Genomic DNA, 24,790 nt, shown 5'->3' with positions numbered 1-24,790 from the left:
GGCAGCAAATAGATGGGTGTTTTTTTCCTTAATTCATTATGCCACCCTATGTCTTTTGATTGAAGCATTTAGTCCATTTACATTCAAAGTAATTACTAATAGATACATATTTATTGCCATTTTATTACTTGTTTTGTGATTGTTTCTGAAGAATTTCTCTGATCCTTTCTTGTCTTTTTTCATGTTTTGCTTATTTCTTTAATGACATGTTTGGATTTTTCTCTCCATTCTTTACATATCTATTAGTGGTTTTTGATATGTGCTTACCATAAGGTTTGTATATAACCTCTTCTGCATATAGCAGTCCATATTTTTGATGGTCATTTAAGTTTGAACATATTCTTTTCTCCTGTCCTCTACACCTTTTAGGTATGTTATTGTATTTTATATCCTTCCTTTGTGAGTTTGACTTTTTTGCAGAAAAATTCATTTTTACTGCTTTTGTGTTTCCTGCATTTAACTGTCACTTTTGGTCTCTCTATTCAAAGAGGCCCTTTTAATATTTCTTGCAGAGCTGGTTTAATGGTCATGAACTCCTTTAGCGTTTGCTTGTCTAGAAAACTTTATCTCTCTTTGTATTGTGAATGATAGCCTAGCCAGGTAGAGTATTCTTGGCTGCAGATTCTTCCCATTCAGCACCTTGAATATATCATGTTACCCATTTCTGGTTTGCAAAGTTTCTTTTGAAAAATCTCCTGCTAGCCTTATGGGTTTTCCCTTGTAATTTAATGACTTCTTTTGTCTTGCTGCTTTTAAAATTTTTTATCACTATATTTTAATTTAATGACAATATATCTGTGTGTTGGTCTGCTTCTGTTGATTCTGTTGGGGGGGGGTTCTCTGTGCCTCCTGGATCTAGATATCTCTTTCTGTCCCAAGATTAGGGGAACTTTCAGCTCTTATTTCTTCAAATAAATTTTTTGCCCCCCCCTTTCTCTCTCTTCTTTTTCTGGGATTCCTATAATATGAATGCTATTACATTTGATGGAGTCACTCAGCTCTCTCTGTTTATTCTCATTTTGCATCTTCTCTTTCTTTGCTCCCTCTTGTTCAGCTTGATTACTTTCCATTACTTTGTCTTCTAGGTCATTAATTCATTTCTCTGCTTCTTCCATCCTCTGTTTAGTCCATCAAACATGTTTCTCATTTCTTTATTATTATTTTTAAAAGTTTTTATTTATTTGACAGAGAGAGAGGTGTCACAAGTAGGTATAGCAGGAGGTAGAGGGAGAGGGAGAAGTAGGCTCCCTACTCAGCAGAGCCCTATGTAGGGCTTGATCCCAGGACCCCAGGATCATGACCTTAGCCAAAGGCAAATGTTCAACCAACTGAGCCACCGATGCACCCCACATGTTTCTCATTTCATTTATGTTGTGACCTTTATCTTTGCTATGTTATTCCTTCCTTTGTGTTAAGGGTCTCACTCAGGTCTTCCACTTTTTTCTCAAGTCCAGTGAGTATCCTTATGACCACTGCTTATATTCTCTATCAGGAATCTTACTTACATCTGTTTGACTTAGGTCTCTGGCTATGGCCTTGTCCTGTTCTTTCATTTAGGATCAATTTCTCTCTCTCGTCATTTTGTTTGCCTCTCTGTGTCTTTTTCTCTGTGTTAAGGTTAAGTCAGTGTTTCTTTTGTTATTGAATAGTGATTTTATGAAGAAGAGGTCCTGGAGAGCCCTGGAGTGCAGTGTCCCCTGTTCACCAGAACCTAGATCTTCAGTAGAGTATCCTATGTGTGTTTTTATGCCCTGCTGTTTCATCTGATTCAATTTTCCTTTTAGTGCAGTCATCTGCAGTGACTTTCTGCCTGTTGTGGCCATGCTTGCTCTCTGTGGGACCCAGTAGGCCAGCTCTGGGTGGGAGGAGTTCCCACTGAGGAAGGTAGTGTTAGCAAAATTTCTGCTGGGTCATTAGTCCTATGCTGGATCCCCTGAAGCACTGTGGCAGCTGGGGGCTTCAGGCCAGGGTGTCTAAGGGCACAGGGCTGGGCATGGTATGTGACGGTAGCTGATGATGTCTGGTTGGGCATGGCCCATGAGGGCTGCTGGGAGCATGCAATTGAGTGCAGTGTGCAAAGGCACCTGTAGGCATCTGGCTGAGTAGGCAAGTGATGGAGCCTAGGAACAATGGAAGGCTTCCAGAGAGGTGCACAGGTCGGCATGGCTTGTGATGGGCAATCAGCCACATTTTGAACACAAATTCAATGTTCTTCAGTTCTTCAATTCTTTAGAGTAAAAAAAGAGATGTCCTTTTAAAAAACAGAGGGCAGTGGGATGCCTGGGTGGCTCAGCTGGTTAAGCCTCGGCCTTCAGCTCACGTCATGATCCCAGGTCCCTGGGATCAAGTCCCACATTGGCCTCTGTGCTCGGCAGGGAGCCTGCTTCTCTCTCCACCTTCTGCCTTCCATTCTGCCTGCTTGTGTGCTCTCTCCCTCTCTCTCTCTGACAAATAAATAAATAAAATCTTAAAAAAAAAAAAGAAAAACCGGAGGGGAGATAGGCAAGATGGCAGAGCAGTAGCAGACTGAAGCGACATCAGATCACAGGAGTTCAGCTAGATGGGTATCAAACCATTCTGAACACCTACAAACTCAACAGGAGATAGAAGAGAAGCACAGCAATTCTAGGAACAGAAAATCGACCATTTCTGAAAGGTAGGACACGTGGAGAAGTGAATCCGAAGAGACAGGAAGATAGACCGTGGGGGGGGGAGGGGCCAGCTCCTGGTAAGTGGAAGAGCAGTGGAGCACAAAATCAGAACTTTTAGAAGTCTGCTCCACTGAGGGACATCGTTCCACAGGCTAGTGGAGGTGAAGCCCTCACAGGGACAGGGTGGTCTCAGGTCCCGCTGGGTCATAGAAAGATCAGGGGTATCTGAGTTTGGCAAAGCTTCCAGGTATTGGAGCAGGAAAGCTGACTACAGACAGAGCCAAAGAATGAGCTTTCTGATTGGGGTTTTCTTAAACCATGATCCAAGGCACAGATGGGCCACTGCTTCTCATGCCACAAGTGGCAGATCTGGGGAGATTCATTTCCTGCTCCTGAAGGAACAGTGCAGCAGGAATCTGCTGGGTTTGGGGCTGTGCACCAGAGATAGAAACATTTGGTCACATGCCCCATGAGCTCGGAGTGAGGCTGGAGACCAGGGAGACAGGAGTTGTTGACTGCTTATCTCTGAGGGCACAGTGAGGAGTGGGGCCCCGAGCACTTGGCTCCTCTGTGCCAGAGATTGGAAATCGGTCATTTTCAATCCCATCCTCCAGAGCTCTACAGAAAGCATTCAGGGAACAAAAGCTCTGAGAGCAAACTTGAGCAGACTACTTAGCCCGGGCCCTGGCAAGGGCGTTGCAATTCCAGCTAGGGCAAAGACATTTGAAAATCACTGCAACAGGCCCCTCCCCCAGAAGAACAGCAAGAACATCCAGCCAAGACCAAACTCACTGATCAAGGAGAACAGCGGAACTCCAAAGCTAGGGGAAAGCAATGCATAGAATTCATGGCTTTTCTGCATAACCCTTTAGTCTTGCAAAGTTAATTATTTTTTAATTTTATTTTTTTCTTATTTTATTTTATGAACTTTTCCTCTTTCCTCTTTTAGCATTCTATAACTAGTTTGTCTTAACAATACCTTTCTAAAAACTCTTTTTAAACCTTCATTGTTATAGTGGTATTTTATTCCTTCCTTGTATTTAACCTTATTTTTTGTATACATACAGGTTTTCTTTTAATAAATAATTTTGGGACACAATTTCTTCCAATACATCAAAATATACCCTAATCCAGCACATAGCAGAGTTCTAGTCTCCAGCCTGAGCCTCCTCTTTTTTTTTTCTTTTTCCAACCAATTTATCTTATCAATTCCTTTTTTAGAATTTTAAAAAAAATTTTCATCTTTACACTCATAATTCCATCCCTTCATCATGTTTACCCTTATTTTTGTACATAAAGTCTTTCTTTCTTTCTTTCTTTTTTTTTTTTTAAAGATTTTATTTATTTATTTGACAGAGAGAGATCACAAGTAGGCAGAGAGGCAGGCAGAGAGAGAGAGAGAGAGAGAGAGATGGAAGCAGGCTCCCTGCTGAGCAGAGAGCCCGATGCGGGACTCGATCCCAGGACCCTGAGATCATGACCTGAGCTGAAGGCAGCGGCTTAACCCACTGAGCCACCCAGGTGCCCCAAGTCTTTCTTTCTTTAAAATTTTGGGAGGTAAATTCTTCCAAGAGACCAAAATATACCCCAAATCAAGTGGGTGGCTCTGTTCTATTTACGAGTCTAATAAAAATATGTATTTATTTTTTATTTCTTCCCCCTTTCTTCTCCCCTCGGTTTTGATCTTTTCTGATTTGGGCAGTGTACATTTTTCTGAGGTCTTTGCAACTCTTTCACTATTTTATTATCTTGTTCATATATTCTTATCTGGATACAATGACAAGGCAGAAAAACTCACCACAAAAAAAAAGAAGAAGAGGCAGTACCAATGGCTATGGACCCAATCAATCGGACATGGGTAATATGTCAGAACTAGAGTTCAGAACGATCATTCTCAAGGTGCTAGCTGGACTTGAAAAAGGCATGGAAGATATTAGAGAAACCCTGTCTGGAGAAATAAAAGAACAAAAATCTAACCAATGTGAAATCAAAAAAGGTATTAATGAGGTACAATAAAAAATGGAGGCTCTTATTGCTAGGATAAATGAGGCAGAAGAGAGAATTATTGATTTAGAAGACCTAGTGATGGAGAATAAAGAAGATGAGCAAAAGAGAGACAAACAACTACTGGACCATGAAGGGAGAATTTGAGAGATAAGTGATACCATAAGACAAAACAATATTAGAATAATTGGGATACCAGAGAAGAAGAAGGGGGGGCAGAAGGTATACTGGAGTGAATTATAGTAGAGAACATCCCTAATTTAGAGAAGGAAACAAGCATAAAAATCCAGGACGCACAGAGAACCCTCTTCAAAATCAATAAATAAAGGTCAATGCCCCATCATCTAATAGTAAAACTTACAAGTCTTAGTGACAAAGAGAAAATCCTGAAAGCAGCTTGGGACAAGAAGTCTGTAACACACAATGGTAGAAATATCAGATTGGCAGCAGACTTATCCACAGAGACCTGGCAGGCCAGAAAGATCTGGCATGATATATTCAGAGCACTAAAGGAAAAAAAGATGCAGCGAAGAATACTATATCCAGCTAGGCTATCATTGAAAATAGGAGAGATAAAAAGCTTCCAGGACAAACAAAAACTGAAAGAATTTGCAAACACCAAACCAGCTCTACAGGAAATATTGAAAGGGGTCCTCTAAGCAAAGAGAGAGCCTAAAAGTAGTAGATCAGAAAGAAAGAGACAATGTACAGTAACAGTCACCTTACAGGCAATACAATGGCACTAAATTCATATCTCTCAATAGTTATCCTGAATGTTAATGGGCTAAATGCCCCAATCCAAAGACACTGGGTATCAAAATGGATAAAAAAAACCCATCTATATGTTGCCTACAAGAAACTCATTTTAGACCCAAAGACAGCTCCAGATTTAAAGTGAGGGGGTGGAAAACAATTTACCATGCTAATGGACATCAGAAGAAAGCTGGAGTGGCAATCCTTATATCAGATCAATTCGATTTTAAGCCAAAGACTATAATAAGAGATGAGGAAGGACACTATATCATACTCAAAGGATCTGTCCAACAAGAAGATCTAACAATTTTAAATATCTATGCCCCTAACGTGGGAGCAGCCAACTATATAAACCAATTAATAACAAAATCAAAGAAATACATCAACAATAATACAATAATAGTAGGGGACTTTAACACCCCCCTCACTGAAATGGACAGATCATCCAAGCAAAAGATCAACAAGGAAATAAAGGCCTTAAATGACACACTGGACCAGATGGACATCACAGATACATTCAGAACATTTCATCCCAAATCAACAGATTACACATTCTTCTCTAGTACACATGGAACATTCTCCAGAACAGATGACATCCTAGGTCACAAATCAGGTCTCAACTGATACCAGAAGATTGGGATCATTCCATGCATATTTTCAGACCATAATGCTCTGAAGCTAGAACTTAATCACAAGAGTAAAGTTGGAAAGAACTCAAATGCAAGGAGGCTAAGAAGCATCCTACTAAAGAATGAATGGGTCAACCAAGAAATTAAAGAAGAATTTAAAAAAATTCACGGAAACAAATGATAATGAAAACATAACTGTTCAAAATCTGTGGGACACAGTAAAGGCGGTCTTAAAAGGAACATATATAGCGATATAAGCCTTTATCAAGAAACAAGAATGGTCTCAAGTACACAACATAACCCTACACCTAAAAGAAAGAGAAAGAGAAAGAACAGCAAAGAAAGCCCAAACCCAGCAGGAGAAGAGAAATAATAACGATCAGAGCAGAAATCAATGAAATAGAAACCAAAAGGACAGTAGAACAGATCAATGAAACTAGGATCTGATTCTTTGAACGAATTAATAAAATTGATAAGCCCCTGGCCAGACTTATCAAAAAGAAAAGAGAATAAATAAATAAAATCATGAATGAAAGAGGAGAGATTACAACCAACACCAAAGAAATACAATTATAAGAACATATTATGAGCAACTATATGCCAGCAAATTTGACAATTTGGAAGGAATGGATGCATTCCTACAGACATATAAACTACCACAACTGAAACAGAAAACCTGAACAGACCCATAACCAGTAAGGAGATTGAAGCAGTCATCAAAAATCTCCCAACAAACAAGAGCCCAAGGCCAGACAGCTTCCCGGGAGAATTCTACCAAACATTTAAAGAAGAATTAATAACTATTCTCCTGAAACTTTTCTAAAAAATAGAAATAGAAGGAAAACTTCCAAAGTCATTTTATGAGGACAGCATTACCTTGATCTCCAAATCAGACAAAGACCCCACCAAAAAGGAGAATAACAGACCAATATCCTTGATGAACACAGATGCAAAAATTCTCACCAAAATACTAGCCAATAGGGTCCAATAGTTCATTGAAAGGATTATTCACTATGACCAAGTGGGATTTATTCCTGGGCTGCAAGTTTGATTCAACATCCACAAATCAATCAATGTGATACAATATATTAATAAAGAACAAGAATCACAGGATATTCTCAATAGATGCTGAATAAGCATTTGACAAAGTACAGCATTCTTTCTTGATCAAAACTCCTCAAAGTGTAGGGATAGAGGGTACATACCTCAATATCATCGAAGCCATCTATGAAAAACCCACAGTGAATACCACTCGCAATGGGGAAAAACTGAGAGCTTTCCCCCTATGGTCAGGAACACAGCAGGGATGTCCACTATCACCACTACTATTCAATGTAATACTAGAAGTCCTAGCCTCGGCAATCAGTCAAAAAGAAATAAAAGGCAAAGAAGAGGTCAAACTCTCACTCTTTGCAGATGATATGATACTTTATGTGGAAAACCCAAAAGACTCCACTCCAAAACTTCTAGAATTCATACAGGAATTCAACAAAGTGTCAGGATATAAAAGCAATGCACAGAAGTCAGCTGCATTTCTATATACCATCAGCAAGATAGAAGAAAGAGACATTAAGGAGTCAATCCCATTTACAATTGCATCCCAAACCATAAGATACCTAGGAATAAACCTAACCAAAGAGGCAAAGAATCTGCACTCAGAAAACTATCAAGTACTCATGAAAGACATTGATGAAGACACAAATAAATGGAAAAACGTTCCATGCTCATGGATTGGAAGAACAAATATTGTGAAAATGACTATGCTACCTAAAGCAATCTACACATTTAATGCAATCCCTATCAAAATACCACCAATTTTTTTCAAAGAAATGGAACAAGTAACCCTAAAATTTATATGGAACCAGAAAAGACCCCAAATGGCCAGAGGAATGTTGAAAAAGAAAACCAATGTTGGTGGCATCACAATTCACATATCAAGCTCTACTACAAAGCTGTAGTCATTAAAACAGTATGGCACTGGCACAGAAACAGACACATACATCAGTGGAACAGAATAGAGCCCAGAAATAGACCCTCAAGTCTACGGTCAACTAATCTTTGGCAAAGCAGAAAAGAATTCCCAATGGAAAAAACCAGTCTCTTCAACAATGGTGTTGGGAATATTGGACAGTCACATGCAGAAGAGTACAACTGGACCACTTCCTTAAATGACACACAAAAATAGACTCAAAATGGATGAAAGACCTCAATGTGAGACAGGAATCCATCAAAATTCTTGAGGAGAACACAGGCAGCAACCTTGTTGACCTCAGCTGCAGCAGCTTCTTCCAGAAACACTGCCAAAGGCAAGGGAAGCAAGGGCAAAAATGAACTATTGGGACTTCATCAAGATCAAAAGTTTTTGCATAGCAAAAGAAACGGTCAACAAAACCAAAAGACAACTGACAGAATGGGAGAAGATATTCACAAGTGACATATCAGATAAAGGGCTAGTATCCAAAATCTATAAAGAACTTATCAAACTCAACACCCAAAGAACAAATAATCCAACCAAGAAACGGGCAGCAGATATGAACAGACATTTTGGCAAAGACATCCAGATAGCCAACAGACACATGAAAATGTGCTCAACATTACTCAGCATCAGGGAAATTTACAAATCAAAACCACAATGAGATACCACCTCACACAAGTCAGAATGGCTAAAATTAACAAGTCAGGAAACAACAGATGTTGGAGAAGGTGCAGCGAAAGGGGAATGCAAGCTGGTGCAGCCACTCTGGAAAACAGCATGGAGGCTTCTCAAAAAGTTGGAAGTAGAGCTACCCTATGAGCCAGCAATTGTACTACTGGGTATTTACCCTAAGGATGCAAATGTACTGATCCAAAGGGGCACGTGCACCCAAATGTTTACAGCAGCAATTTCTACAATAGCCAAACTATGGAAAGAGCCGAGCTGTCCATCAAGAGATGAATGGATAAAGAAGATGTGGTGTGTGTATGTGTGTGTGTATATATTTATATACACACACACATACACACACAATGCAGCCATCAAAAGAAATGAAAATCTTGCCATTTGCTATGATGTGGATGGAACTAGAGGGTATTATGCTGAGTGAAATAAGTCAATAAGAGAGACAATTATCATATTATCTCTCTGGTATGAGGAATCTGAGAGGCAGAGTGGAGAGTTTGGGGCGTAGGGAAGGAAAAAAATGAAAACAAGATGGGATCGGGAGGGAGACAAACTATAAGAGACTCTTAATCTTACAAAACAGACTGAGGGTTGCTGGGGGGAGGTGGTGCTGGAGAGGGTGGTTGGGTTATGTACATTGGGGAGGGTATGTGATATAGTGAGTACTGTGAAGTGTGTAAGCCTGACATTTCACAGACCTGTACCCCTGAGGAAAATAATACATTATATGTTAATAAAAATAATTAATAAAAAAAGAAAGAGCATTTTACATCAGAAAAAAAAACAATGCCAAGTTGCTATCTCAAGATTTACCTCTCAGTGATACTCAACTTCTTTTTCCTAGTCAATCACTGAGCAATGAAATAGAAATCAAAATAAGGAAAATATATTTATATATTTAGCTCTAATCTGTAATATAACATTACTATAAATTCTCTTTAAATTGTGTATCTAGAAACACTAATATATTTTTAAAATATGGTAAGTTTTATATAAACTAATGTAATTCATAAAATTATTAAATCTGTGCACTTACAAATTTAAGTGCTTATAACTAGAATTTAAATTTTTATTTAAAAAGTAAAATTTTTACTTAGAGTATTTATTTAGAAGTGTATAACACAGACAAAAAAATAAAAATAAAGAGCAAGGCTAAGGCCAGAAACCAATCAGCTGAAAAGGTAAAACGTGCTTTTTGTTTTAAAATATTGTGAATAAAATATATGCCAAGATATATAAAATTTATTATAAAATTTATTTTATTACATGCTTCTGGAAATAAATAAACAAAACTTTCAAAAGAATGTAGCAATTTTCCTTCTTTCTTGCCAATACTTTCCACCTTTAACACATAATCGTGTCAATTATTACTTTGTCACCATGATTAAACTACTATACTGAAGTTACTAAAAATGAGAATTCAAATTTTTTGAAATCATAAGATAAATACATTGAAAGGAAAACTACTAGAATTTCAAAAAACAAAATAAAACCTTCATTTTGCCTTTAAAAGGAGGCCAGGATTGTCTTTGGAAAGAAAATCTGTGTTTGAATAACAGTAAAGTCTTAAAACAGATAAGGACATAGTAAATGAGAATTGGTTAACTCCTGATTTAAACATTGTGAAAATAATGTTTAGTTAACTGTATGTTACTCATTTACTTCCATATAATTGAGTATCTTTAGTAATGAAAGTTAGATGGAAGCCTTTTACTTTCTAGCTAAATGGCAGGTTATAAAGAAACACTGAATTCCTTTTGACTTTCTTGAAAAGAAAAAGAAAGCCACATCATAAAGGTGGGGGAAAGAGTGATAATATTTTATAACAGGATGCAAGAGACTGCAAACAAGAAAATATAAGCAAAACCCAGCAAGACTGTTTTGCCTCCTTCAATCATGGGGAACACAACCCTATCAATCACTTGTCATATTTGATCACAATAGTAGTGGTCGATTTTATGGCTTAGATTTCCCCCAATATCACACACTAATCTCCCCATAATACCATTTAATTGTTCTAAGCTGAGGGCCAGAAGCTTTCATTTCTTTTCCAAAGTACTGTAGTTCTTTCATTTTCTGGTCACCAGAATCTGCGGTACACACCTGCTTGATATATCTTATCATGACAGGAAGACTTATCATTAGTAAAATGGCTAAAACAATCTTTTCTGCACTTAATATAGAAGGTTATCTTTTTATTTGTATTAGAAGCATTAACATATAAGCACAAAATTAATACTGAGCCATGAATCTTGTCAAAATGGCTTTTTACGTTTTCAGAATTAATTCTGTGCAGTTTTGCTTAGTTTAGGCATAAAAGCTATTTAGAATCCCATTCATGCCAGAAGACTGATTTTTTAAAAGGTAGATTTATTTTTCTATTTTAAAGACTGCATTTGTTCATTTTAAAATATTTTACACAAAGGCTGTTAAGTTTGGAATTCAGACCTTCCTTTTTCCTTTTTTTTCTGGTTAATGTAATTCTTCTTGCCTCTTCCCCCAGTTATTAGAGAAGCATTTGGATAATTCATAATAACCTATACAATTACAACAGTGCCTACTGGACAAAAATTGTCTCATTAAAGAGAAAAGTGAATAAAATTAATGTTACCACCATGTGGCTTTTAAAAATCAGACTTTCAGAATTCCTGTTGGTGATGTTTTCATCACTAAAAACTAAACTAAGAAAAAAATCACGGTATCATTTATGCCTCATTTAATAATGAGAAATCCTGTCCACTTAAAGTAATGCACATTAGAATACCCAATCATTGATATGTGCTATAGAAATGGTCACCTGAAAAGAAAGGATATCTTTAAAAATAGCTCATATCCAGATTGCAGCTTAATATTCTTACTCTAGTTTAAAAAGACTGTACTACCTTTTTCAATGATGGAGCTTTTAGTTTTAAAAGGCTTGGAAAGAAATATTCTAAGTATTCCTTGAGCGTATAAAACCAGCCCATTTCAAAGATGGATACATTTTATGCCTGTAAATTCTAGGCACTGGCATTTTTTTTTTTTTGATTATTCATTTTCTAGAAATCCTTGGACTTGTAATTCAAACTTTTAAAAAACAAACTAGCAATAAAACTTAATATAACTGCCCAGACAACACATGCAGCAGCACCAGGGAAACACAAAGCACAAGTTTTCCCTTGGAGATGTTTTAGTTCACATTCTCTTTAATACTGAATTTGTCATCTTTCCACAAACACATTATTATTCAAAAGGTTTTTCTACAGCTATTTTTTTTCTTTTGGAGAAAACATATATGAAAATTCATATAAAACAAATCTAAGTTTGAACTGCTGCTTCAGTTGGCAAATTATTCTAAATGATCAGGATAGGAAGGTAGAACATTCTAGAGAGTGAGGCCAAAACATCAAACCAGAGGGCTCTTTGTACCCTAAAAGTGTAAATGGACATATATCTTCTGTTAACTTAGCCAGGGACTATTTCCACTTGCTTATTATATAGAATGATTTGACAGTATACATAAGGAGAGAGAAAAGGTCAACAGTTTAAAAATGACAGATTACTGGTGGGACCAGTCAATAAACTGTTACTCAGATAAAGAATATAAAAGTAGAAAAAGCAATTAAAAATTGAAAGCTGGTAAGAAAAAATTGGAGAAATTATCAGGATGAAACTGGGATACACTGGTGGGGAAAAAAACCTTACATTGGGAAGCTAGTAAGTACCTGACAATATACTCGAAGTTTTACATATGTTCTTTCATTTAATCCTTACAATAACAAATGAAGTACTAGTCACGTAAAAACTGAGGCTCAAAGAAGTGGCTCTCTCAAGGCCACAAAGACAGTAAGTGATAGACCTTGTATTCCAACCCAGATCTGATTTCAAAGTTTAACTACTCTATACTGTCTCTAGCTAGCTCCCATTTTTCATGGGGTAAAGGAAGCAAATAAAGTATAAAATATCTTTCAGGGATAAATCAAATAGAATTTCATACAATTCTAGTGACAACTCCTGTGAAAAGAAATAACTCTGCTGTCTTTTGCTCCCTACCGACCTCTGAATAATGCTCTGAGATTAGGCCAAAAGTGAAAAGCAAGCAGCTAGAAAATGTATCATGACAAAAAGGAGCCAATATTAGATGCATTTTATCCCATTCTCAGAGTGTAGAATGAGCAGACAAATTAAAGAAAATTCAGGTTTGAATAGGTAACACAGTGACATGGTTCAAAAATCAAAATAATACTAAATACCAAAATACCAAAAATGGTCTTATCCTTACCCTTGCCTCCATCTATCTCATTCCCCTTCTCCTATCAAGGTCACCACTTTTATTTAGTTCCATGTGCAGTCTTCTAGAATTTCTTCATACAATTAATAATGTGCTTATTTCTCCCCTTTATTACACATACTGTAGACAAGGATTTGTACCTTGCTTTTCTCATTAACATTATCACAAAATTTAACAATAAATTGCATAAAGGCCCTTTAGGGAATGGAATGATTTTAAAATCTGACCAAATCTATACTGACAAGTAGCAGTGTTCTAGTAATAAAATTGTACAGAATAGTATTAAATTACAGGTTTCAAAATACAAAAAGTTAATTTCTTTTATCCCCAAGTCATCATTTCACCTATCTAGCATTCACCTATTAACCATTTGGAAATTACTGAGTATTTTGTAATATAATGGCTTTTCTCTTTCTTTTGTATTTCCTCAAGTAACAAACATGTGTAAGCAACTTTTTGCCTTAGTCAAAGCCTTTTTCTTTGGGCCTATAAGTTAGCATTACTGTTGTAAGAGAATTTTCTAAACATAGTCTCAAATCCTAAAAAGTCTTTGAATACTGAACCTGAAGTGTGAAGATACCGTGGAATGTAGAGGAACCAGGGAACAGAAAAGTAGTAATTTATTGCAGCAAGTCCAATTTTAGAAACTCAAACGATTTAAAAGGTAGAAAAATGTCTGACCAAACACTTGATTCTTTTGATGTGTAACAAATCATACTGTAGGACACTTTTAAAAATAATAGAGTGATACAAAGTTAAACAATGATAACTTTGTTAACTCTAAAGAACACTGGGATTAGGGACCTAAATGAAAACAATTATAGCTACTAGTGCTGAGAATAAAGGTCAAAATTGGAAAAACTGAACAGATAAGCAATTAATAGCTGGCATTAATGGACAGTGAACAAGATAAATGGTCATAGGCTAGCAGTCATGGTGACAGCTTTGTCAGTAATGACACAGCTTCCAAGTACCCTGGCCTCTTGTTATTATCAATACCAGGGAGCCAAAGTATTTGTCATAATACTGAATAAACTATAAAACAATGCTTTTAGAATTGAAAAGTTCAAAGCAAACTCTCACTTACCTTCCCTGTTAGAACTGAGGGAAATTCAGTATCAAACTTGTTGCTCAAGCCAAACCTTAAAAACAAAGAACAAAATATATTCTACCCAGCATATTTAACTCTTTACCCTCTCCCTTTTTAACTAACAAAGGCTTGCATTTTTTGTTTGATGTTGTGATTTAAAAATGTGTCCTAAAAATAATGTTATGGTATTTATAGAAAACAAATCTTTGACTATTAATATGAATTAATAGTAAAAGAAACTTATGGTGCAAATGTTAAAGTGGTATTTTAATTACATCCATGCATGATATGGGATTAAATAACAAATTAGAGCTGGAAACAAGATTTTTGACTTTAATGTTTCTGTTAAAACCCATTTTAGTTGATAACTTTTATTTTTAAATTTTTTTTTTAATATTTTATTTTATTTATTTGACAGAGATCACAAGTAGGCAGAGAGGCAGGCAGAGAGAGAGGAAGAGAAGCAGGCCCCCCGCAGAGCAGAGAGCCCGACATGGGGCTTGATCCCAGGACCCTGGGATCATGACCTGAGCTGAAGGCAGAGGTTTTAACCCACTGAGCCACCCAGGTGCCCCTAGTTGATAACTTTTAAAACTGGCTGGTAGTACATAGGAGTGGATAATACTATTCTTTCTACTTTTATGCATATATGAAAATTTTCCTAATAAAGACTAATATAACCTTTGGAGCTGTAGCTCAAAAACTTATGATCAGTTAGTATTCAGATACTCAAAGGTTGATCTTTATGAATGGCTTTCATGTATATGCTAAACTTGTTTTCAGAAAACAGGTCTCAGCCTTGAAAGCTCTGACTCAAGTAAGCTCACTGAAATCTGTTTTCAGAAGTCAAGATGAATTTTATGAGCCTTCAATCACCTACTAGAAGGGATATCACAAAGGTCACGTCCTGCATATCATCCTGTATACCATCTTCAGATGACATACCATAGTAACTATAATTTTACAGTGTAGTGTAGTATAGTAAGTAGATGATGGGTTGTAAGAAAAAATTAAAAAACAAAACAAAACAGGAATATTTACTGAGAATTCTTGGTGAGGTAGGCAATAAAGTAACAATTTACCATGGGTTAGACACTGTGCTAGATAAATATGTTACTTCTGAAGTTTACAACCCGGAAAGAGTAGTACTGTCATCGCCCTCTTAAAGACAAGGAAGCTGACACTCAGAAATTTTTTTTTCCAAAAAGTAACTAAAAGACTTGCACAAAGTCATATATCTAGTAAGGTGGGGAGGACCAAAATTCAAATGCTGATCCCTAAGTTCTTTCTGTCCTGTACTCAGCTTTTTGCAAGCAGAAACTATGACTTATTTATCTTTTTGCTTAGTAGCATAAAGTAATCTAGTAGGTATTTAATAGAAGTTTGTTTAATAATAAGCTACAATACTGTTTGATTCGACTGATTTATGGCCCTTTAGTCTTATGGTCACATTAAAGACATGTAAGAATCCAAATGTCCTATTAAAACTATGTGGAAATAACATTCTCCTTGTATCATTTATGCTAATGGCTCCTTTTCTGGAACATAAGCACATCTTAAACACAAAAATTCTCTACACTTAGCAGCTAGTAGCAAGGTACACATCTGTGTGTGTGTGTGTGTGTGTGTGTGTACACTCTGTGTATTTAAAATGTATTTTTAAACAACAAATTCTGTTTTAAGATAGTTGGGACAATTAATTAGCAACCACAAAAAGATCTTAACTTCATTTAAAAATACTTAATTACTTCTCTAGGTATCAGTATATGTAATGAGAACATAATATTCTCATAATAATGTTTCCTTATAAGTCTATACCTGGACACAGGATACAGCCAAACTGGAAAATAAGATAGTATAGGGGCGCCTGGGTGGCTCAGTGGGTTAAGCCTCTGTCTTCGGCTCAGGTCATGATCTCAGGGTGCTGGAATCGAACCCCACATCAGGCTTTCTGCTCAGTGGGGAGCCTGCGTCCCCCTCTCTGCCTGCCTCTCTACCTACTTGTGATCTCTATAAAATAAATAAATAAAATCTTAAAAAAAATAAGACAGTATATCCCATACATGAATTTTTATGGAAAATTTCATGTGCTCTTTGAGAAACTGACACTTCAGTATTAAATATATATTTGCAACTCAGCATTCAATAACATGACCAATATATAAGAGAGCAAGAAACGTCCTTCATTTCAGTTATATGTAGCTAAATAGTGATCTCATCACTATCTAAAAGGTAGAAAAACGTCTAACCAAACATTTGATTCTTTTGATGTGTAAAAGATGATCTCAAGAAGATATAATTTAATTCATTATTCTACAAGGAGTAAATTCTTATTGTGTAACACAGTAACAGATAATAGGTTTCATTTTTAAAAGGAGACATTATACACTTTAAAGTAGAGCTCTATTTCCATATCTTGTCTAAATGCCTTTTGGATGCAATGTCAATAACATGTTCTTGATTTAGAGTCTGGGAAGATGGCAAAGTAGGAGGATCCCAAGTCCACCTCATTCCACAGATACACCCTAGATAACAGCCATACCAGTGCAATGAACACAGAAAACCACCCAAAGACTGCACAGCAGACTTTCCAGTTAACTGAAGAGAACAAGTCACACAAAGGGGAGGAAGTATAGAAACATGGTCAGGACTCAAGCTCCTGGTGACACTAACCACAAATGGAAGGGACATCACAAGCACTGAGAAGGGAGAGGAGCAGACCCCCACCAACCCCAACCACCCCCCACCCCAGGAACCTGGACTTGGAAGACAAGTCCCCATAATATTTGGCTTTGAAATGCAGTAGGGCTTAACTCTGGGTAAAAATCAGCAGGCTTATGGGGCACCTGGGTGGCTCAGTCTGTTCAGTATCCAACTCTTGATTTCAGCTTAGGTCATGATCTCAGGGTTGTAAGACTGAGTCCCACATTGGGCTCCATGCTCAGCATGGAACCTGCTTAAGATTCTCTCTCTCCCTCTGCCCCTCCCCTTGCACATGTGCGCGTGCTCTCTCTCTCTCTCTTAAAAAAATAAATTAAAAAAAAATCAGCAGGATTAGTTCTTGGAGAGCCAGAGAGCAACAGGAAACTAAGCCCTTAAAGAGACAGCCTAACAAACAACACTGCTAGATAAAAGCATTGAAACAAAAATTTAAAAAGGGTCTGGGTATACAGAAAGGAGATTTATTTACTAATCTCAGAATGTGTGCTGGAGGGGCAGGGATCTTTAGGAGACTTCTTCAAAAACAAAAGAGCTTGTGGGTGCCAACCCTACCTCCATCCTATCCCCAGCCTAGATATCAGGACACCTGCAGGAACCAGGGAGAACACTCTCCACCTACCTTGCTAACACCACACACACTGCTTCTGTGTTCTCCTGTGAATCTACCCCATCCAACCTACCCCACTAGGCACCCATCTGTCCAAAGCAGCTCCTGGCACATTTTATCCTGAAAGCAGCCCTGGCAAGGACCAGCACCACTTCAAAATGACTCCTGCCTGAGGAGAGGGGAAGATAAACCACATACTAGTTCAACTGTAGCCCCAGCTTTGCTATTCTCTTTGCATTTACCACTGAGCAAGTGAACTTTCTTGTTTCCATTTCCTTATTATTCCCTCCTTTCTTAACTGTTTATAATTTCCCTTATAATGCTGTCACTTTTCTGAAAACAATCTCTCACTGAGTAAATTTATTCAGAAAGACAAGTTCATCATGTCTTATTTATTGCCAATTATATATTCTCTTCCTAGAACATTTTCCCTTTACTTTGCAGCTTTGTCACACTGTTTGATCACTCCCTAACACTCTCTCATCCTTCTACTCTCCTCTAACATTCTTGCATTTTCCAAAAATTTGGCTTTTAGTCATCTGCTTGTCTTTCTACGTAAACTTTAACAGTCCCTCTTTGTTTAGTAGCTTTGACCCTTCTATGCTGATTACCACCAAATCTGTATCTCTAGTTCTACATTTTCCAGTATTCTTTGATCTCTAATTGCATACTAAAAATTTCGATTTCAGTATCTTACCAAAAACAATACCATCTCAAGTAAAACATGTCTAAAATTAAATGTTATCTCTTTATTGGAAACAAGCCTCCCCCCTTCAAATTTTTCATATCTATCAATGACACATTGATTCTCTTTAACCTAGACCTTGGTTTTGGTTTTGCACCTTCCCTCCCTTATTTTTTGCACCGTGCTTGCTCTGAGGTGGCACCAAATCCTGATATTTGTTCCTTTGAAATCATTCTCATAATGATTCCTTCCCTTCCACTGCAACAGCCATATTGGCTATTGTCTTTGCTCAGGTGGTTCCTCTTGCTTCCCTTCCCTAGTTTAAATCCTATGCAATCTTCAAGGCTCAAGTCAAGTCCCAACCACTGCTGTAATACCACCAATGTTCAAGCTTTTATGGATTTCCTTTTTTCTCTAAATGCTCACAGCTGTTTCTAATCTGTACTATATAATTCGATAGCTAATAAAATATTTCCCATTATTCTTTGCTGCTCTATTGCTATAGAGATATCTTGAAAGCAATTTTCCTGTTAGTTTTATAAAGCAAGGTTTATACTTCACTTTTCTCCTGTATTTTTCATAGTGCATACACCAGTGCTCAAGTTCTCAATATATACTTGCTATATTCACATTACCAATATTCTTCAATATAAAAAGGGATTATCTTTTCTAAAATATAAAAAGTATATTAAATATGGTAAGGAAGGTGTCATTTTACTTTTTAAAATACTCCTTTAACATGTGTATGTATGTATGTGAATGCATACACACACACACACACACACACATATTTTCAAAAGTTATAAATATAGGCAAACTAGTCTTGATATACTCTCAGAATTTTGGCCAAAAGGCAGTAACAATCCGATTCTTGCCTACCAGAGATTTCTTTTATCTTTTTTCATTAGAAACTCAGCATTTAAAAAAAATACTTAACTCAAATAACCTTGGGCATACATTTCACTTTATAGCTACTAGGAAAATGTTGAAATGGCTGCTGCTGAATAAACACCTCAGCTCTGTTTCATAAACAAACTATTAAGAACTGTGAATCCACAGAGGTTAGACAAAATCACCTACCCATTATTGATTAGTGATAAGCATTAGCCAGGATGTGGGGATTTTCCAGCATTAGATAAATGAACACTTGGGAACTTCTCGCACTGTCCATTTTATCAACTTCATTAAATATAGAGCCTATTCTGTGTTTGAAGCTGTCCTAGCTCATGGTTCCTAATGACTGCATTTTATCTGTCAAGTGTCTTCAAATTTTTAATTTCTTGGATGATTCTTTGGAGTAAAGGAAACTGAGAAAGAAGGGTGGGTCCTCTTAGTTGCTCTTCCCTTCTCTCTCCCTCCCCACATCCTCATTGCTTTTAATCTTTTTGGAAATGGCTACACACCCGACTTTGAAAACCTTATACAAATGAAAGCTTATATGTTCAGGTTGCTTAAAAAAACAGATAAAACAAGTAAAATTCTGCCATTAAGAAACATGATTTTACTAGAAAACTATGTACTTACAGTAATAATTCTTTAGTGTATACATTGAACTTTATTTACTATACCATGAAAAAGAAAAGTTTATGCTATGAAATTCAAAGATATTTTCAAAAATATTATAGTTAAATCTCTTTAATATTTTATATGAAAATAATCATGTCTTGCCACACTGTAAAATAGCAAGTTACCATAGCTTCCCCATTCTAAAATCTTATAAAATATTTACCTTATACAAACACATATTAACAATGCATCACTGTAATTCCTCAAAGACAATTGTTTATAGAAAAGGCACTCCATTAACTGACCTGAGAAGTATCAATAATTATAGTCTAAGTATAATAATTGCTGTCCAACTTTTTGGAGAAATACACTGTTTGGCAAACTTGGCCATCTTTTTCCCATCTTTTTCAATTCTATATGGAATAACTTTAGCTCTTATAGATTAATTTTAGTGAGACAATTTTATAAGAACTGGTAACCTATCATCTCTACTAACTTCTATACAGATCTACTATGAAGGGTAAATATCTGTATGTTCATTTTTTTAAAAGATTTTATTTATTTGAGACAGAGAGAGAATGGGTACACAAATGGGTGACAGGGGAAGAAGGGGCAGAAGGAGAGAGAGAAGCAGACTCCCCTCTGAGCAGGGAGCCCAATGCGGGGCTTGATCCCAGGACCCCAAGATCATGACCTTATTCGAAGGCAGATGCTTAACTGACTGAGCCACCCAGGCACCCCTGTATGTTTCAAGTACTATAAAGAGTGTGACAGGGTGCCTGGGTGGCTCAGTTGGTTAAGCGACTGCCTTCATCTCAGGTCATGATCCTGGAGTCCTACCTCAGGCTTCCTGCTTAGTGGGGAGTCGGCTTCTCTCTTTGACCCTCCCCCTTCTCGTGCTTTTTCTCTCTCTCAAATAAACAAATAAAATCTTTAAAAACAGAGTGTGATAATACCTATAAATAAAGATCTCATGAGATATAATTATCCTTGTATGTATTTCAATACATTGGATCCAAATACTTATCCTAGAAACACTAAGAAGAAAAGTGGTAGATACTAAGTTATATCACTCCGATGTATAGTATTTCTAAAACACTTAGTATTTCCAAGAGGCATTTTATTGTGTCTGTTTCTATAAACTCAAAACTGTAGAGTTAATTTTGCCATATATTTTTTCAATTTGGAAAAAAATCCCCAAATATCCATTCATCCTCATCATCTTAGAATTGGAATTACAATTAGTATGGTTAGCCCATTCTATTTCTTAAAAAATTATAATTTGTTCCATGTTAAAAGATTAGCATCTTTTAAAAGTAACTAGAAAGCCAATATGTTAAGATGATAGAAATAGGGGTATTCTGATGCCTTAACAAAGATATCAGAGGTAAGTCCATGTCATAATCCTCATCACTGGGACTCGTGATATTACTGTACCCATATTGATCTTTGCTCAGAATCAGAAGTACTCTCCACAGCATGATTCAAGTAACCCGTATTTGTCGAGGGCCTAAAATACAGCATACATTATGGTAGGAATACTGAGTGTTACTAAAGTGAACCAATATTCCTTCAACTCACTTTTACTGATTGTCTACTTCAGGCAAGCACTGTGCTAGGACATGAAGATTCAGAGGGCAGTAAAAATTGTTACTACTATTGCAGGTTACAATTTAGTGGGGGCAGAGAAGACTTGCAGGAGGTGGTGACATATGGAGAGCTGGGGTAAGGGCAGTGGGTACTGGAATTCTAGGTGGAGGTCCCAGCTTGAGCAAAGGAAAAGAAATAAGAAATAGCATGCTAGGAACAGGAAAATATAAGCCATAAGGGGAAATGTCAGCAGATTAGGCTGATAGATAGGCAGGGTACAGTTCTTTATGCAATGTTAGGGAGCTTAGATTCTATCCTGTGGATAAAGGGAAAATCACAGAATAGTCTTGGGCAGTAAAATGGCATCTCAATCTAGCAGCAGGCTGGGGAATGGATGTGAAGTTGACAAGGATGAAGACAAGTTGATTGGTTAGGGTGGTGAAAGGGGCTCGAATCAAGCAAGTGCTGGTAGGGAGGAAAAGAAGAAATTTTTAGGACATATATTATTAATACTTGCTGATAAATGTAAGTGAGAAAGAGGAACCAAGGATTAATAATGAGATACGTGGAAGTACACTGAACTGAGATGGAAAACAGAAACAGGAGGCCTTTTTTTTTTTTTTGAGGGGTTGGGATGGAGGCATAAGGGATTGGTTGGGGGGGTTAAATTCTGTTTTGAATATGCAGAATTTAAGATGACAGTGGGCTGTCAGGTGAGGAAGCCCAGGTGAAAGTCTCAGCAAAGTGTGGCACAGAGATAAATATTTGGGAGATGTCAGATAATTGAAACCATGAGAATCACGATGAGATCATCTAGGCAGAATAGGGAATGAGAAGAGTAATAGGTTGAGAACAAAACCTCAGAGACCACTGGTATTCAAGGGTCAAAAGAGTAAGAGGAGTCCATGAATGAGAGTTAAATAATTGCCAGAAAAATACAGGAGACCCAGGAGAGTGAAGTGGCCAAGGAATTCCTAGGTTTGTTTGACTGGCAAAATGTTTTAACTTCAGAATTTAAATTCCTTTAGGCAAAACATATACTACCTTCTAGTTCAACTGAGACCCCATTACTCATGGTGCACCATTTTCTGTGACCTCTATTACCTCTGAAGGTGTGTGCGTTTGCGACCCCGAGAATATAAGCCTCCAAATAAGAGGGAGTTGTTATAAGTGTCATATACAGCATTGAAGACCAGAAAGAGAATGAAAAATGCCCATAAATGTAGCAACAAGAGGGTCATGGTGCTCTTAACAAGGCTAGTTCTTCCCCGCCCCTTGGGCTGTGGTCATGGTGGCAGAATCCAGGTTACAGAGGAGTGAAAAGGAAATAGGTATGGTGACTGTAGCTACTCTTAAGAAATCTGGAGAGGAAAGGAAGAAGGACAAGACAGTAGCTAAAGGGGAACATAGGTCTAGGAAAGCTTTGTCTTATTTTGTTTTTAAACAAAAAGAGAAACTATGAATATGTTTATAGGCTGATGCAGAGAGGTAATATTAGAGAGATGGGGCTACCTGATGGAGCAAGATTTGGGAGGCTGGAAAAGAAGGGTACAGAAAGTACAAGTGAAGCAGTGAACTTTGGACAAGTGAAAGAACTCTTTGACCTCTGAGGCTGGAAGAAGAGAGCATAAGAATTCAGATCTAATTAAGATCTAGTGCAGGTTTTTCAGCAGCAAAGTGACATGATTAAACTGTTTTAAGAAAATTAGTTTGGCACCAGTATGCGGAATGTACTGGAGTAGAAAGAAGTGGCAGACTGTGGCAATAATTCAAGCAGGAGTTGATGGCAACCTAAACTAGGGTGGTGCCAGCAGAAATAGAGAAAATGAAAAGTTTAATAGACATTTCAAATATATGATGATATAATTCTGGGATAGAGTGGCACTTGACAAGTAAGAGTTAAAATGACTTAAGGAGGGGTGCCTGGATGGCTCAGTCGTTAAGTGTCTGCTCAGGTCATGATCCCAGGGTCTTGGGATGGCCCCAGATTGGGCTTCCTGCTCTGCAAGGGGCCTGCTTCTCCCTATCCCACCACCCCTGCTTGTGTTTCTGCTCTCGCTATCTTTCTTGCTAATAAATAAAAATAAAATCTTTTAAAAAATGACTCAAGGATTTGAAATACTACCCCAGAAGATTAGAGTGGTGGTATCAGGATCAGAAACGCGGTAACTGGAATGCACAACCAATGTGGGGACGGAAAATGATGGCTTAAGATATACTGAGTTCGAACCAATGGTGCTCAAATTTTAAATTTAGAAAAGAAACAAAGTCCTCTATAGAATAGATGACTGCACAGAGAATGGAAAAAATAAGAGGTAGGAGAGAATAAGAAATATTTCATTCAGATAGGACAACTCTAACACTCACATGCCAGAAAAGAATTTAACAGAAGCTGATTATTTTAGATGTTTCAGAATTAGATTAACCATTTCATAAGGATCATACTTTACCTGATACCGCGAAAGTTTCACTACCATAGAAAGGCCAGTTTTTCAGATTCAATAAAACTTTCTCCTAAACATTTAACATTTTTCAGATCTCAGACATTTAAGATCAAATGTGCTTTTCAGTTGAGAAAATGTGTACAACACAACTAAATAATTTTCCAAACTATATACATTGGTTAGTGGTTCAAGTACTGGTTTGCGGCTTTTCAGGTTTTGGCTTCAGTTAATACCAATAGTTACTTCCAGCGTCACTACTTCACACTGCTAATTCAGAATTTTTAAGCTGGGTGGGACATTATAACTATCACAAGGCCCTAGATATGGCAAGTGTCAGCGCTTTGCTTTTAATTGAAAATAGGTTGATAAGTACTTCACCACGATTGTGTGAAAAGTACCACAAATAAGTTTCTATTAACTTAAATTCTGTTTCCTTGCTCCTCCTCTGTTTTCTGAGTGTTAGAAAATAAGGAGGGGGACGAATGTTGGGAATATAAAATTACAGACTGGAAAAAAACCCTTTTTCTGTTCAGTCATGTGAAATAATCTGCATGAAAGTAACCTTTGGTGCCAGAATCATAATTAGTTTGAGTAATAAATTGTCTCCCTAGTGATGAAAGGAATAAAAGTAAAATAGCACAGTAAGCTGGCATCTGATCATTGTAGACTATCTGCAAAACTCTTGGGCCAAGAAAAATTGTATTAAAATAATTGCCTAACCAAAAGCTGGTCTAAAAAATCTTCCTAAACTCTTCCACAATTTCAAAATCGTCCTTAATATATTTCATGCAAAGTTCACAAAAATATATTACAATTAAAATATTTCACATGTTAAAATTAAAAGCTAACATGATGGGGGAGGTGTTGCATACTATAATACATGATTTCTGATAATAGGAACTCAATTGAAAGTCGAAGGGACTAGGTGAGTCATTATCAAAATTAGAGGTAGTGATAGGAAAATGCAGGAAAAGACAGCATAGTTAAGAGGATGAACAAGATACACACTCAAACTTTCGAGCATATACAGCCCAAGCACATAAAAAAGAAAAAGCACTCTTCAAAGCTCGGAGAGCCATGAAAATTTTCTTTTGCTTTGCAACCTCTATGCTATGAGGTCTCTCCTTCTTTTATTTTCTCAAATATGATCCAAGACTTCAATTTTTAAAAAAGTCACTCTG

General features: G+C 37.0%; 1 protein-coding gene across 5 annotated transcripts in view; it reads right to left on the bottom strand.

Annotated features, from left to right (window-relative positions):
- Positions 1-24,790, bottom strand: part of CHIC1 (cysteine rich hydrophobic domain 1) — a 65,243-nt gene that overhangs the window by 39,303 nt on the left and 1,150 nt on the right. For all 5 annotated transcript variants that reach the window (XM_045087330.1, XM_013049842.2, XM_045087331.1 and 2 more), the window contains exon 2: positions 14,054-14,108. In XM_045087330.1, the coding sequence (XP_044943265.1) occupies positions 14,054-14,108 (55 nt within the window). The remainder of the gene's footprint in view (positions 1-14,053; positions 14,109-24,790) is intronic.

The sequence above is a fragment of the Mustela putorius genome, unplaced genomic scaffold, assembly GCF_011764305.1.
Source record: "Mustela putorius furo isolate JIRA1106 unplaced genomic scaffold, ASM1176430v1.1 tig00001114_pilon_pilon_pilon, whole genome shotgun sequence".
NCBI classification, from domain to species: Eukaryota; Metazoa; Chordata; class Mammalia; order Carnivora; family Mustelidae; genus Mustela; species Mustela putorius.
Note: the sequence above shows the minus strand (reverse complement) of the source record. Positions and strands in the feature narration are given on the sequence as shown.